The sequence below is a fragment of the Molothrus aeneus genome, chromosome Z, assembly GCF_037042795.1.
Source record: "Molothrus aeneus isolate 106 chromosome Z, BPBGC_Maene_1.0, whole genome shotgun sequence".
Taxonomy (NCBI): Eukaryota; Metazoa; Chordata; class Aves; order Passeriformes; family Icteridae; genus Molothrus; species Molothrus aeneus.
The window spans coordinates 28745126-28758800 of record NC_089680.1 but is presented as its reverse complement, the minus strand read 5'-3'; the positions used below and the strand labels follow the sequence as shown (position 1 = coordinate 28758800).

At 39.7% G+C, this 13675-nt stretch overlaps 1 protein-coding gene across 1 annotated transcript in view; it reads left to right on the top strand.

Moving 5' to 3' along the window:
- The window catches only part of SMARCA2 (SWI/SNF related, matrix associated, actin dependent regulator of chromatin, subfamily a, member 2), a 119639-nt gene that overhangs the window by 10662 nt on the left and 95302 nt on the right, over positions 1-13675 (top strand). Inside the window, exons 2-3 of the mRNA XM_066568692.1 lie at positions 2412-2672; positions 10548-10671. Of these exons, the coding sequence (XP_066424789.1) occupies positions 2448-2672; positions 10548-10671 (349 nt within the window). The 5' untranslated portion in view covers positions 2412-2447. The remainder of the gene's footprint in view (positions 1-2411; positions 2673-10547; positions 10672-13675) is intronic.

Here is a 13675-nt window from a genome sequence, read left to right as displayed (position 1 = left end):
ACAGCTCTCTTAGGACTTGAACCATGAAGTAGCATCCAGATGTTTTAAGAATCTCCTGGACTTGATTGTGCCAGCTGTGTGGTCTCCCTGATTAACATCTGGCAGGTTGAATTATGCCATAAGGAAAAGTTTTAGGGTTTCCCTTGGTCACTTGAGGAATTGATCTCATTGTTGTGCTTGTATGATCTATAGCAGCCTCCCATGATCACATCTTCTTTATTTGTTTATATCTTAATCTTAACCCAGAGTGTCTCAATCTTGCTGTTGCCAGTTGTAAGCTCCATACATTCTTGTCCCTCTGTTATAAACAATGCTATACCCCTAATTTACCTGCCCTGCCTGTCCTCATGAAGAGCCTGTAAGCATCCAGCATGGCATGCCAGTCACAGGACTCATTCCACTGAGTTTTTTTATGTCAGTGATTTCATATTTCTGGCACTGGGCCAAAGCTTCCCCTTGCTCCTTTCTCATGCTTGTGGTTCGTTGTAGCCTACATCCCATGGAGCAGATAGAGTGATCTCACTTCCTCAGGTTCTGGTGTGCCATCCCATTGCTTATTACTGAGAAGCCTGGTTTTATCCCTTCCTGCCTTCCAATCTAATTCAAAGCTCTGTCAATGAGCCCTGCTAGCTCTTGCGGTAGAACCCTTTTTCCACTCTGCAAAAGGTACATACCTTCAGGTATCAGTACACTGTTGTAAAAAAAAAAAAAAAAAAACAGATTATGCTGATGACATCCGATTCTGGAACCACATGCCCTGGGAAGCAGCAGACTTCTCTGTGACTTGGGTCTGGTCTGCGTAGCAGGTCTTGTCTGCACAGCAGACTTCCCTTAAGAAGGGAGTCACCTGTATCAACTACCCTTTCCTTTTAATTAACAGGGGCAGTCGTCATGAGGGTGGCAGGCTGTCTTACTCCAGATGGTTCCCCCATCCCAGAAAGACCTTTGTCTACCTCATCAGTTGACTGTCCAGCCCATTACAGAGCATCATACTTCTTGTAAATGGTACAAGTTCTATTTGTTGTCTTCAAGTTTTCAGGAGGAAGGGTGTTCTGGTTAGTGTGGCCAATGGCCAGCTTCCAGTGTTTGTGCTCAAGAGACCTCTGCCTTCCTGCTTGGTAGGGTTCTGAGTCTGCCTGCATCTTCTCTTCAGTGGAGTTTGAGAATAGCCTGTCAAACTCTCACTCATTCTCACAAGTACTGCACAGGCTGTTCACTTTACCCGTGGCTCCTTAAGCTGGCAACAGCTCACTTACAATAATACACCTTCTGTGACAGGAGTGATGGTCAGCCCCAGCCTTATGGAGAGGCATCAGGCACTCCTGGCAGCCTGAGTCCTGAAGAGCTTCATCTGCCAATGGGTAGTCTAGCTGGCTGAAAGCTTCTGATGTGGCTGGTGCAGTGAGTTCAGGGGGCATGAGCTCTGTGGCATGTCAGAAAACCACACCTGAGGGAGCATTCACTAATAAGAGAATGCCCTTCTTCTCCAAGTACTGGGTCTGTTCATTGCCTCTTGTTGGCTGCTCCCAAGTGGTCATATGGGAGTGCAACCAGTGTGCCCTGGTCACATTCACTCTTACCATTTGAGAGAGCTGGAGCAGCTGCCGTCCTTGCTGGCTGCACTCATGCCCGGTCAGCTGCTCTAGGGCAAGCTGCCAGTCCCAGGTGGGTGTCAGTGCTCCCCTGTGGTTCCCCTGGCTCCAGCCCTGCTCACTGCTGTCCATGGCTCCACAGTGGAGCTGTTTGCCTCGGCAGGGGGTGGTTGGGGGCAGTGATGCCGTGTTCCGACCCATCGCTGTCACTACTGGCTCTGCCCACTCAGCCACTCCAGGGCAGGCTGGTGGAGCCCATGTATGTCTCAGCGCTCTCGGGCAAGTGAAAAAAAAGTTCTGAAAATAGTCTTAATAATCCTTTTAATGTTTTCACTCTACTACCATGAATTTTACAAGTACAAATTTCAGGCTAGTCACAGCTGTTAAGGGAAAGATTTTTTAACGAATAGGTTACAGAGATGTCCTGCTCTTTCCTGCTTTTAGTAATTACTGTGCTGTGCTTGGCCCACATGGCACATCTGGTGATAGCAAGTCAGTTCAGCTGTATTTCTGATAGATGTTTCGCATAGCACACCAGCTGCTTTGTTCTGTGGGTACCACACAAATGTCCAGAAATTGAAGAAATTATCAAGATCCTTATCTTTATAGTGGGCTTTTAGAAGGATGGTCAAGCTAATGGGCGACATTAAGGACTGTGTAAGCATTTTCTGCTGGTGACAGGTTGCATGTGTATTTGTGTGTATGTGTATGCGTGTGTGTGTGTGTGTAACAACTGATTTTATTAAATTTTTTGCCATACCCCTAATGTCACATAGAAATTGTGGTTTTGTTTTTGTTTTGTTTTGTTTTTGTTATTAGAGCTATTCTGCTAATTGAAAAGGAGACAGAAAATAGATGTCCACGCCTACAGACCCTGGCGCCATGCCTCATCCTGGTCCTTCCCCTGGACCAGGACCTTCACCTGGACCGATTCTGGGACCTAGCCCAGGACCAGGGCCGTCTCCTGGCTCCGTTCACAGCATGATGGGGCCAAGTCCTGGTCCGCCCAGTGTCCCACATCCAATGCCAACAATGGGGCCTACAGATTATCCACAGGAAGGCATGCATCAAATGCATAAGGTAATAGTTTATTACAAGTGAACCTTTTTTCCCTATTTTCTCCACTGATGAAAAGAGTTACTTAAACTGCACATTTAGACCTGCTTAAGTGCTTCTATAAATCACCTCCAGAACTTCAGCTATGCTCTTACTTCTTTCTTTCTTACTGAAGATTATTATTGTATCAGATTAAACACTGCTTCCTTGTTCCTGGTACTACTTTGGAGTATAGTTAGTAGTTTGGAAATGTTAATTTGTAAATTGTACTTTTCAGTAAGATAGATGTTACTAGGGAGAAAAAAATGAATGATAGTGTTAAAACTTTAGGGCACACCATTCTAAGCACTTTTTTCTCTTTCTTCTTGTCTATGTGGATGTAGCATGTGTTTTTTTCTGACGTGGTTTTTAATTTTGAATGAAATTATTGTTCTTTTCCTTAAAAAAAGAAAACAAAAAAAAAACACCCCAAAAACAAACTTAACCCACTTTAAAGAATTTCTATTACAAATTTGTTTACTCTTCCATATTGAAAATGTGGTTAAAAAACAAGGCTTTCAAGTTATTTTATAAGGACTCCATCTTGCAAAGGAATATAAAACATATGACATATCATGATGATCTATCATGTAGAACATGTCAATAATCGTACTTCTGTGGTTATTGTTATACACTTAAAATTAGACTATGTGTGCTTAGACTCTGTGCTTAGACTATCATTAATGTTTTTTGCTTTGAGGAAATACTTGCCTGTGTGGAAATTCCTTTGTGAGTACATTTTCTTTATGTATTGTCATTTTTGTTTGGTTGTGTACCAGAGATTTAGAACCCAGAATAATTTTGATTGCAGTGATGTTCTACTCAGAAATACGTAGTAGCAGCTTACAGAGCCAAGATATTGAAAACATTTTGGCAGCTATTGTTGATTCCACCAGGAATTGTTATATGCACATAGAGAAAAAATTACAATAAAAAACTGTTTTAAAGTGATAGAAACATGTTTTCATTTTCCTCTTGAAATTACATCTTCATTTTGACACTCTCACATATGGATCAGTTTCATTCATTAAAAGAATATCCAATCAGTAGGGACATGACATCACCTTATTTTACATGAAGAACTAAAAATATTGTAATAACATAAAGACTAGATGACGTGAAGGAGGCTGTGATCCAGCTTTCCATTTGCACTGACCTGCTGTAATCTCCGAGAGGTCAGTATGTGCAGTAACTATAACATTTGTGTTTGAATCTTGACGTGTCTGATTTAGCTGTTAGCCAGATTAGACATTTGCAGTTGGCATTTTTTTGTTTGTTGAGTCAGTTACAGCCCAGCTTTTCAGAACTCTGTCACTAGACTTCATAGCCAGGGTTCTCACTTCATTCCTTTCAATTTTTCTTGTACCTGTAGAAGAAGGTGGCCCCAGGAATTTTTCATAGATCAGCTGAATACTTCACACATTGTTTGTAATTGATATATCCTGTTATACTGTTATATCAGGCAGTCAATCCTATGGTATAGTTAGAAACAAACCAACAAATGTCATCCCACAACATTTCTTCAGGGATTTCAGAGAGCATCTCATAAGATTCTGTGAGCCAGAGCAGAAAGTCTCCCATTGAGGTGGCATTGAAATATTTTGTAAAATGTGCCACAAAGAGTCTGGATAGCCTATTCAAAGATGATCATTCAGTATAGTTACAGTAAATTACCTTTTCTATACCTTGGTTCTGATAATGGAATAAAGACTGTAATTTCACAAGTCTTTATTTTTTACTAGCAGCAAGCTTGCTGTTGTCTTTTACATTTCTACTTCTGAGGTTCCAGTATGCCTTCACACGTGTGTGATTAACCTGGAAAATGGGTCTGTTGACTTGATACAGGTGAAAAAAATAAAAAATGAAATAAAATCTTACTTAATTTTCAGTCTATATGAGGTTTTAGGTCTGTTTTTCTGTGCAACTCCAGAAATAGCGTATTGGGATAACTGTTGGAAGGATATAAGAAATGCTGTTGAAGGGTGCCTCTAGATTATTTTGCAAATCTTACTGGAGTGCTGTTCATGAAATTAAGAAACTGGTCAGCCACCTGTAGCTGGACCAAATAAACATTTTCTTTTTGCTTAAATAAAATATGCTGACTTGCAAGCCATGATATATCATAACACTGTTTTTTAATGAAATGCAGTAAAAATGGGGGATTGCACCAGAAGTGTCCCAGTTTCGCAGTTGCTCTGTGGGATACTCATGTATGCACTGGCATTTAACTCTTCCTTTTAAAATTCACATGCTTAAGTGAAACAACTGTGTTACATGTTTGACTAGCTTACAAATGATAATATCATGCAAAAAGCTTTAAAAAAATCCAAAAGATCAAGCAATACCTAAAACTGATTGAAACAAATTTATAATAATAAATAATAATTCCTAAAGCATGTTTACTTAAGAACTGTTGTTATGAAAATTAAAGATTGTATATTCACTTAGTAACCAGAAGACCTTTCCACGGGAAAATTTACTATTAGTTCACATAACACAGTTTTCACAGAAGCAATAAATTAACTGCATTTCTTGCTGGTTTCTTAAGGACTGTCAACCAAATTTCCAGCAAAATACAGGTCCAGATTTTACTAAAGTGTATCTTGGATGCATCACAACTATGTTTAAGAAGGAATACTCAAGAAGTCTGTCTGGGATACTGCTAAATGGACAAACTGTAACAGCCTCAGAGAAACTGGTGGAAGTAATACTTGGAAGGATGTTAAACTGAAGGATATTAAAAGAAAGCATTGCTACCTTCCTTGCCCTAGTCTTACTTTTCTTCTGCATCCACATAGAAGCTCCTCTGGGGAAGAGCGAGGTTACCTGGTTTTAGTCTGAATTGATAAAGCCTTTGACAGTCCCCCACAACATTCCTTTCTAGATTGGAGAGAGATGGTTTTGATGAGTGGACTGTTGGATAAGAAAGTGGTTGGACAGTCACACCTGGAGGGTAGTGGTCAGTGGCCCAGAGTCCTGATGAACACCAGTGCCAAGTGGTGTCCTCAGGGGTCTGTATTGGGACCAGTGTTACTTAATGTCTTCATTAATGACATAGGCAAGGGGACTGAGCAGGTTTGCAGATGATACCAACCTGAGTGGTGCAGACAATGTATGAAGGATGGGATGCCATGTAGAGAGACCTGGACAAGCTTGAGAAGTGGGTCCATGGGAATCTTAAGTGTTTTAACAAGGTGCTGCAAGGTGCTGCACCTGGGTTGGGGCAGCTCCTCATATCAGCCAAGGCTGAGGATGAAAAGATGGAGAGCAACCCTGCTGAGAAGGGCTGGAGGGTGCTGGTAGATGAGAGGCTGGACCAGAAAGCCACATGTGTCTTGGGCTGCATCCAAAGCAGCGAGGTCTGCAGTGCTGCATCAGCTCTGGGGTCCCAGCACAGGAATGACATGGACCTGTTGGAGTGAGTCCAGAGGAGGCCACTAAGCTGATAGAGGGATGGAGCGCCTCTTCTGTTAGGAAAGGCTGAGAGGATTGTGTTTGTTCAGCCTAGAGAAGAGAAGGCTTTGAAATGACCTCATTGCAGCCTTCCAGTACCTGAAGGGAGCCTGCAAGAAAGATGTAGAAAGACTTTTTACAAGGACAGGTGAAAGGGGGAATGGTTTCCAACTGAAAGACAGGAGGTTTAGATTAGCTACTAGGAAGAAATTCCTTCTTGTGAACATAGTGAGGCATTAGAACAGGTTGCCTGCAGTAGCTGTTGATGTCCCTTCACTGGAAGTGTTCAAGGTGAGTTTGGATGGGACTCTGAGCAACCTGGTCTAGAGACTGCCACTGTAAGGGGTTTGGAACTTGATGATCTTTGAGGTTCCTTCCATCTCAAGCCGTACTATGATGCTATGATACAGCCTTCTGTTATCTTCTTATATGCTAGCTGGACCACACAATTTTAGCTGCTTAACCTCTGATGTTATGACAACATTTGTAGCTTGTTAAGTTGAATGCTCACTTGAGGGATGGATGGAGTACTATGAGCTCTTGGTTTATTTTCTCTTCCATTTAATTGTAACCTGATGCATAATCACTTCTTTTGTGAATTTGTAATGGGATATACTGTAAATGACTGCTGACTGGAATAATTAGAATGATGTCATGGGGAATATTACTGGTTTTGGTGAGTGAGATAAAATTTGAGGGAGAGAAAAAATTCTTCAGAAATACAGTAGTTTTTACTAAATATGTTAGTTGTTCACTCAAATGTTCCATTAAAACAGAAGGCAAATGGTTTCCCATTTCGGATATTATTGGGTAATAGATTAGACAATGAAATGGAAGTATTTCTGTCATGGTCCTGGAAGTAACAACATGCAACTTCAGTAGGCATGTTCCTTGCTTTTTGTTGTTGTTGTTCATGTCTACATTAGTAGAAAAGAAAGGAAGTATTGCCAACCTTGAAAAATCAACAGAGAACTTAATGTAAAATGGTGATTTTGTGATTTTTTTAGAGATTAATAGAATTGGTGGCCAAAAACTACTAATTCCTGCTGCAAGAGATACAGTCAGGCTGGATATCCATCAGGGATGCATTCAGTTATGCTGTGTAGTTATGTGGCAGTTACATGACAACACATTGCTGTTCGCCCTCTGTAATTCTGTTGTTTTAGAAGCTGTATGGTCTACAAGAAAACTAGTCTCAGTACTCAGTCTTTGATTTCAAGGCTAGAGGTTTTTTTGCTTGATTTTTTTTAATAAGGTGGATTAAAACAAAAAAAAAAACAAATCAAAAACCCAGACTCTGTAATGTCACAGTTTACCTGAAAATAGGTCAAACTGTGATGCATCTGTGAAAAGACTTTAGTTGCTAAATTCAGAGTAAAAGCACTGTAGGCAAAATTTTCCTTATGCATTAGACATTATGTAAGTCTGCCAAGTCTATAGGCTTGTAATTAGCCTACAGTTGAAGTTCATCCCTCATTCTTTTTCTGTAAGCATTGTTTATTTGGCCTGTTCAGTACTTATTTCCTTACTTATGGGGACCAATCAAAACCATAATTTCTACTCTAAGTTGAATATGTCTCAACTTCCTGTTTCCCTTCTGTTCTGTCATAAAAAGAGTACCCCATTGTGATAGTAGTGCTTTATTGGTAATATAAGTTACTTATCCCAACAACGTTTTTGTGGAACATAGCTTTAATAACTTAGAGAGGACTGAAGAATTTACAGAAATTACATTGTGTTCAGATACCCTCTGTAATTTTTAACCTGTTGCATAGATTTAGAGTTGTCGTCTCACTCTGTAACTATACAGTGATTTAGAAAAGTTACCAAAAATAACTGTTCCTCAGTTCTTGTAGGTCACTGCTGTCCTCTGCTGAATTGTGTTTCCTATTGTATATGGTTTTTTCATAGCCAGTAGAGGTTCTTTTATATAAAATACATTCTTGGATGTGCCAGTCTCTGCATACATTAGCAATTATGCAATCATTACAACTACTTTTGACTTCACAGAAGTTCATGCCATCTTCATCTTTTGTATTTTTGCTAGTAAAAAGCTGATTTATGTGTTCTAATGAATTTAGTTTTCAGTTTTTTCACCACATAAGTAAATACATAGATGCAAACCCCTTTCTTGCTATATGTGTAGTCTCCCTTCCATTAGACTTGAAGCATTTCAATTTGCTACACTTGTTTTCGTGTCTGTATTTTTTTAATAATATTTTTTTACAAAAATCTGTTCTTTTGATCAATGATCTCCACAGAAGCATGCCTTGAATAAAAGTTTTCTTCCATAGTCATGTTACTACCTTTCTGTTTTTGATTGATTTAAAAAAAAATTTCCTTTGTCAAAGGCCACATACTCGCTTTTCTTTTCTCTGTGGCTCTTTTTTAACTGCCAACTCCTTTCCCCGTGCTCTTTATGCTGGTACTTCTGATGTATGCATGCTGTGTGCCTTCTTACTCCCACCCAAGCTGTTTGCATTCCCAGAGGTTTCATGGTTGCCACCTATTAGTGCAGTGAAACCCGTCCCTGCAGTTACATGTGCCACAAATGTACAGCTAGAGACTTCTGTTCTGGAGATCAGATCAAGTTACCAGCAAGTCTCCTCCTCTTGGTAGCCATAAAGATACCATGGCAGCCAGCACATACCATGACAAAATAAGAATGTGTCCAGCTTTATAGGTGTTTTGGTTTCTGTAATAGTCAGCTCATGCAGACAGAATGTGAAGCGAGAGTTCTCTTCCGCACTGGCTGTCTTTGTAAGAAGGGATGAAGAGAGAGGGAGGGATCTTCATGCCTCAGAAAAGGGCACTGGGATTTACTTGGTTCGCAAAGTGGAACTATTTTTAATGTGTCAGTCATCTGTGCCTACATTTCTACACCATATCCCAAGTTCTTGTATTTAAAAATAGCTTCTTGAGTAGTATGTATTTTTCTGATACAGTTTCTTTTCACAAACATTTTTATACTGTCATGATAATTAAATGATTTGGTGAAACATGAAAAATTTATTTTATTTTTCCTTTTCTATAACTTTCCTCCTTTTAACCCAAACTTCTGATAAGAAAAAATGATAGTGAAATCCTTAAGAAATGCTGAACAACAACAAAAAATTCTGTGTGTTTAAAGGTGTTTTCAGTCAAATCTGATGATTGCAATTGAAAGTAGAAATTTTATGTGAAGGGTTTATGAAAATTGAAATTTAGAATTATTTTTTCTTTTGTAGAAAGGGTGACCTTTGTTTAGTTCTGTTGAAATTTAGTCATGTGCAACAAACTACTCAAAAATAAGAAATGTGACACTTCTTTTCTATGAGCTGATGTAGCTTCCTGCACATTGGTTTAATTAACTCCCTACATTTTCCCCTGGAATAAGTTATCTTTAGTCTCTTTTTAAAAAGAAGTCTCAATAAAGAGATGTACATTTAGATAAAACAGACCACGAGGTCTCCATTCGCAGTAGTGTTTGCAAGAGCAGCATTTAGTGTGCATGCATGCATGTGTTAGAGTGGGACAGAGGCGTATATTTCTGTAGAGAGAAGGTAAGCGATGCCAGTCTCTTCCTTCCAAACACAAAACCTTACAGAGGTCTGTTAGAAGTTAATTAGCTTAATCCTTTCCATAGTTAGGAATATGATAAAAGTTTTGCTTTCATGGAAAACTTCATTGTTTCTTGGGGACATCTTTCTTCCAATGTTACTTTTCCCTTGTTTTCACTTTCAGAACTCTTCAGTTTTTCTTATGGAGCCTTTTTCAGTGCCCAGAATGCCTTCAGCATGTTTTTTAGACTCCAGGCTATCTTTTCTACACTCTCTAAGGAGAGCACGTGGAACTGTTCTGTGTCTGAAGTACCATGGGAGCTCTGGTTTTAGAGGAGCGTATGAGGGGACAGGCGCTGTAGGGAGCACAAGTATTGTTTTCCCTTCCTTGACTGCCTATCCTTGTTTTTGTTACTTCGTGCAGTGTCACCCTTGTTTTTGAAGAGAAACAATGTTGAGACATTCCAGTAAAGCAGTGACAGAAAGGGCAAAGTTTGGGCTAAAAATAACTCAAGTTAAGCCACAGGCTCTACTTTCATAAGTTAGTGTGTGTTACAATGCTTTGTAATATGAGGCCAATACAGGTTATGTGTTTGTATTTGGACAGTTTACCTCCCTGCCATTGCCAAAGAGTTCATAAGGGGAAAAAAGGCAAAAAGGAAACAAGGGACAAGCAGTCTAATAATGTTCTGTGGTTTCCTAAATGTGTAATTTCAGGGCAGAGGTTCCTGGGTTTTATTTATTTTGAATGACTGCTGAAAGAAGTTTTTCCTCTTCATGTATTTGTTTAGATTTTGAGTTAGTCATTCATATTTCTAGAGTGGATTTATATACTATCTCTCTCTAAATACTTATTTTGTTTTCACAGTCTATTGATGGCTTGCATGAAAAAGGAATGGTTGAAGATGTTCACTGTGGCTCCATGAAGAGTATGCGACCTCCTCATCCTGGAATGGGTCCACCTCAGAGTCCAATGGACCAGCATAGCCAAGGTTTATCCATACTGTGCATGCTCTATGATTTTGGTGCCTCTTGTTCCACAAACAGTCCATAGTTTCATGTCACAGATTGCCAGTTATTTCCCATCAGCTTTGTTTGGAAAAGTTGAACAGGGCAAGGCAAATAGCTGAATTGCTTTGCTTGCTGGAGTATCCATTAGGCAGGTATTGGAGAAAAGCTAAGGTTCAAGTCTGTGGCTGGGGCAAGTCTATCACAGATTTCAGTTTGCATCTCTAAAGAAAAAAACCCATCAACTTACTTATTATCTTAAATGGCTGCTGTGAATGTAAATACATTTTAATATGATTTACTATCATCAAGTGCTGATCAAAGTACTTTCCAATGTTTTTTATGCCAGAAGATAGAAACTCTTTTTAACATATCGCTCTGTGCGTTCTTTGTGTCTGTAGGTTGGAACATAAAAGGACATGCATTCTATGAGCAGCTTGGTATTCTGGAGATTTGACTAGAAACACCTGCTAGTATTAATAAGTTCAACAGCAGACAAAACTTTCTATGTTGCATGCTTAATTATTTTACAACAACTTCTGAAGAATCCCAAATGATATTAGACTCTTGGTGTGACACACTCTGTACAGATCTATTAGGAGGTGGTCCTGAACTTCTTTGTGCTTTTCAGTGGTATGTGACTGAAACTCTAGTCTTTAACTTGCCAGCTGAATCCCAGTCTAGGACCCAGATAATTAGAAAGTAATGTTTTTCCACTAAACCTTTCAGTATCAATTAAGTAAAATAGAACTGACTTTGCAGAGACAAGTTCTTCATTAGGTAAAACTTCCTCTTTTGTTCATTTCAACAAAATGTAAGCATGATCATCTGAGAGACAAAGTTTGCTTGTCTTTGCATTTAGAGGGAACTTCTGCTTAGGATGAAATGAAAGAGCATTTGGTCTAAAGATGAAGATGGGACAGTTCATACATTATGTACTGAAAATGCAGGAGCATAGGTTGCAAATGCTTCAAATACAAGTAGCTTCTGAGTTGTTTTCTCCTTTTCTGTGCTGCCTCAGGTCAGATTTCCAGGTTATTTTGCACTGTAAAAAGATGATTGATTGTATTAATAGTAACTTTGTCAGGATAGATACTACAGGTTCCTACTCTCTTTTTTTTGTATGCCAGCAACTGTTACAATGTAAACAGAGATTACTAGAGTTATTATGTGGAGCAGGCTTTTAAAAGAAATGGTCAAAAACATCTCCCGATGCTCTAATATTCCAGATATTTTTTTGACATTATAGAGGACTGTTTTAGCTTTCATTGACTCTGTGTCTCCGTTTTTTTTTGTTCTTCCACGACTGTCTTTTCCATAAAAAAGTGGTGATGGCACTTGATGCTGTTCTGATACCTGCTGGGCAAAGTCCCATCTACTAGACTTGTAGGTTTTTGCCATTAGTGTTGAGGTCCAGGGTAGAAAACCAGGTTCCTTGATAGCCTGTCAGCCTATTAGATATTTTTTGTCTGATTTCCCACAACATTAGAGAAAGCACACTTGTGTTTTTACAAATTCTCTGGAAATATACAGTATGGTTAATGAGAGTTTACCCATGCCCACACTCATGGCAAAAGGACAGTATGACTTCTCTGAGAATGCATGGGACGATGCCTGGTAACTCTTGAAGTCCTGACAGTCTTCGGTTGGGTATGGTAGAAACCAAGGCTTACTATAACGTTCACTTCCTCATGGATGTCTGATAGTTGAGCTTATAGTACACGGTTGTGTACAATTTTTAAAAATGTAAATGTCAAGTAGAAATGATACCTCATTAGTTCTAGGTCTGTTTTTTTCATGGCTATTGTTTGTAGTCCTCAAGTTGAAGTAGATAAATATGCACTAATTGATGTTTTTGGAGGGCATTTGAGGGAAAGTAGCTGAATAAGTCCAAAACCCCAGGAAAGGGATTGCTTTAAATTTCCCCATTAATGTGGGAGCTTAGGAAGAATGGCCATGTGTCATTAAATATTGTTGTAGGTAAAATAAAAATTTTGTCTCTCTTTATGTCTTTGTGATGTTGCCTGTAATTCAGACCATCAAGAACAGTTTTCTGGAAAAATCACAGAATCATAGAAACATAGTATGGTTTGGGTTGGATGAGGACCTTTAAAAGTTATTCTCTCCAGCCCTTTTGCAGTGAACAAGGACATGTTCAACTAGATCAGAGCCCTGTTGTTGTTCAGAGTTGTTCAGTGCCCCATTGAAAGTGACTGTGAATGTTTCCAGGGATGGGGCAGGGCATCTACCAACTGTTCTGAGCAATCTGGCCAGAGTTTCGTTAGCCTCATTTAAAAAAAAAAAAGTCTTCCTTACATCTAATCTGAATTTATTGACTAAAACGATTCCGCCTTGTCCTGTGGTACTGTCCTTGTAAAAAGTCTCTTTGCAGCTTTCTTTTAAGCCTCATTCAAGTATTGAAAGACCACAACAAGGTCTCCCTGGAACCTGCCTTTCTCAGGAGGAGCAACCTCTATTCTCTCAGTCTGTCCTCACAGGAGGGCTGGTCCATCTCTCTGATCATTGTGGTTTCCTCTGAATCCTGTCCAACAGGTCCATATCCTTCCCATGCTGAGGAGCCCAGAGCTGATGCAGCACTGCAGGTGGGGTCTCAGCAGAGCAGAGGGGCAGAATCCCCTCCCTGGTTCTGCTGGCCATGCTGCTCTGGATGCAGCCCAGGATGCCATTGGCTTTCTGGGCTGTGACCACACAATGACAGCTCATGTGAAGCTTCTTGTCCTCCTGTATCCCCAAGCCCTACTCGGCAGGGCTGCTCTCAACCCCTTCATTCCCCAGTATGTATCAGTACTGGGGTTTATCTTGACCTTTGTGCAGAACCTTGACCTTGGACTTGTTAAACCTCATGGAGTACAGGTTGTCACACTTCTTGAGCTTGTCCAAGTCCATCTGAATTGCATAAAGTCAGCCTTTAGTCTGACAAATTTACATTATATATTACGTAAATATGATACAATTATATTATTTTTA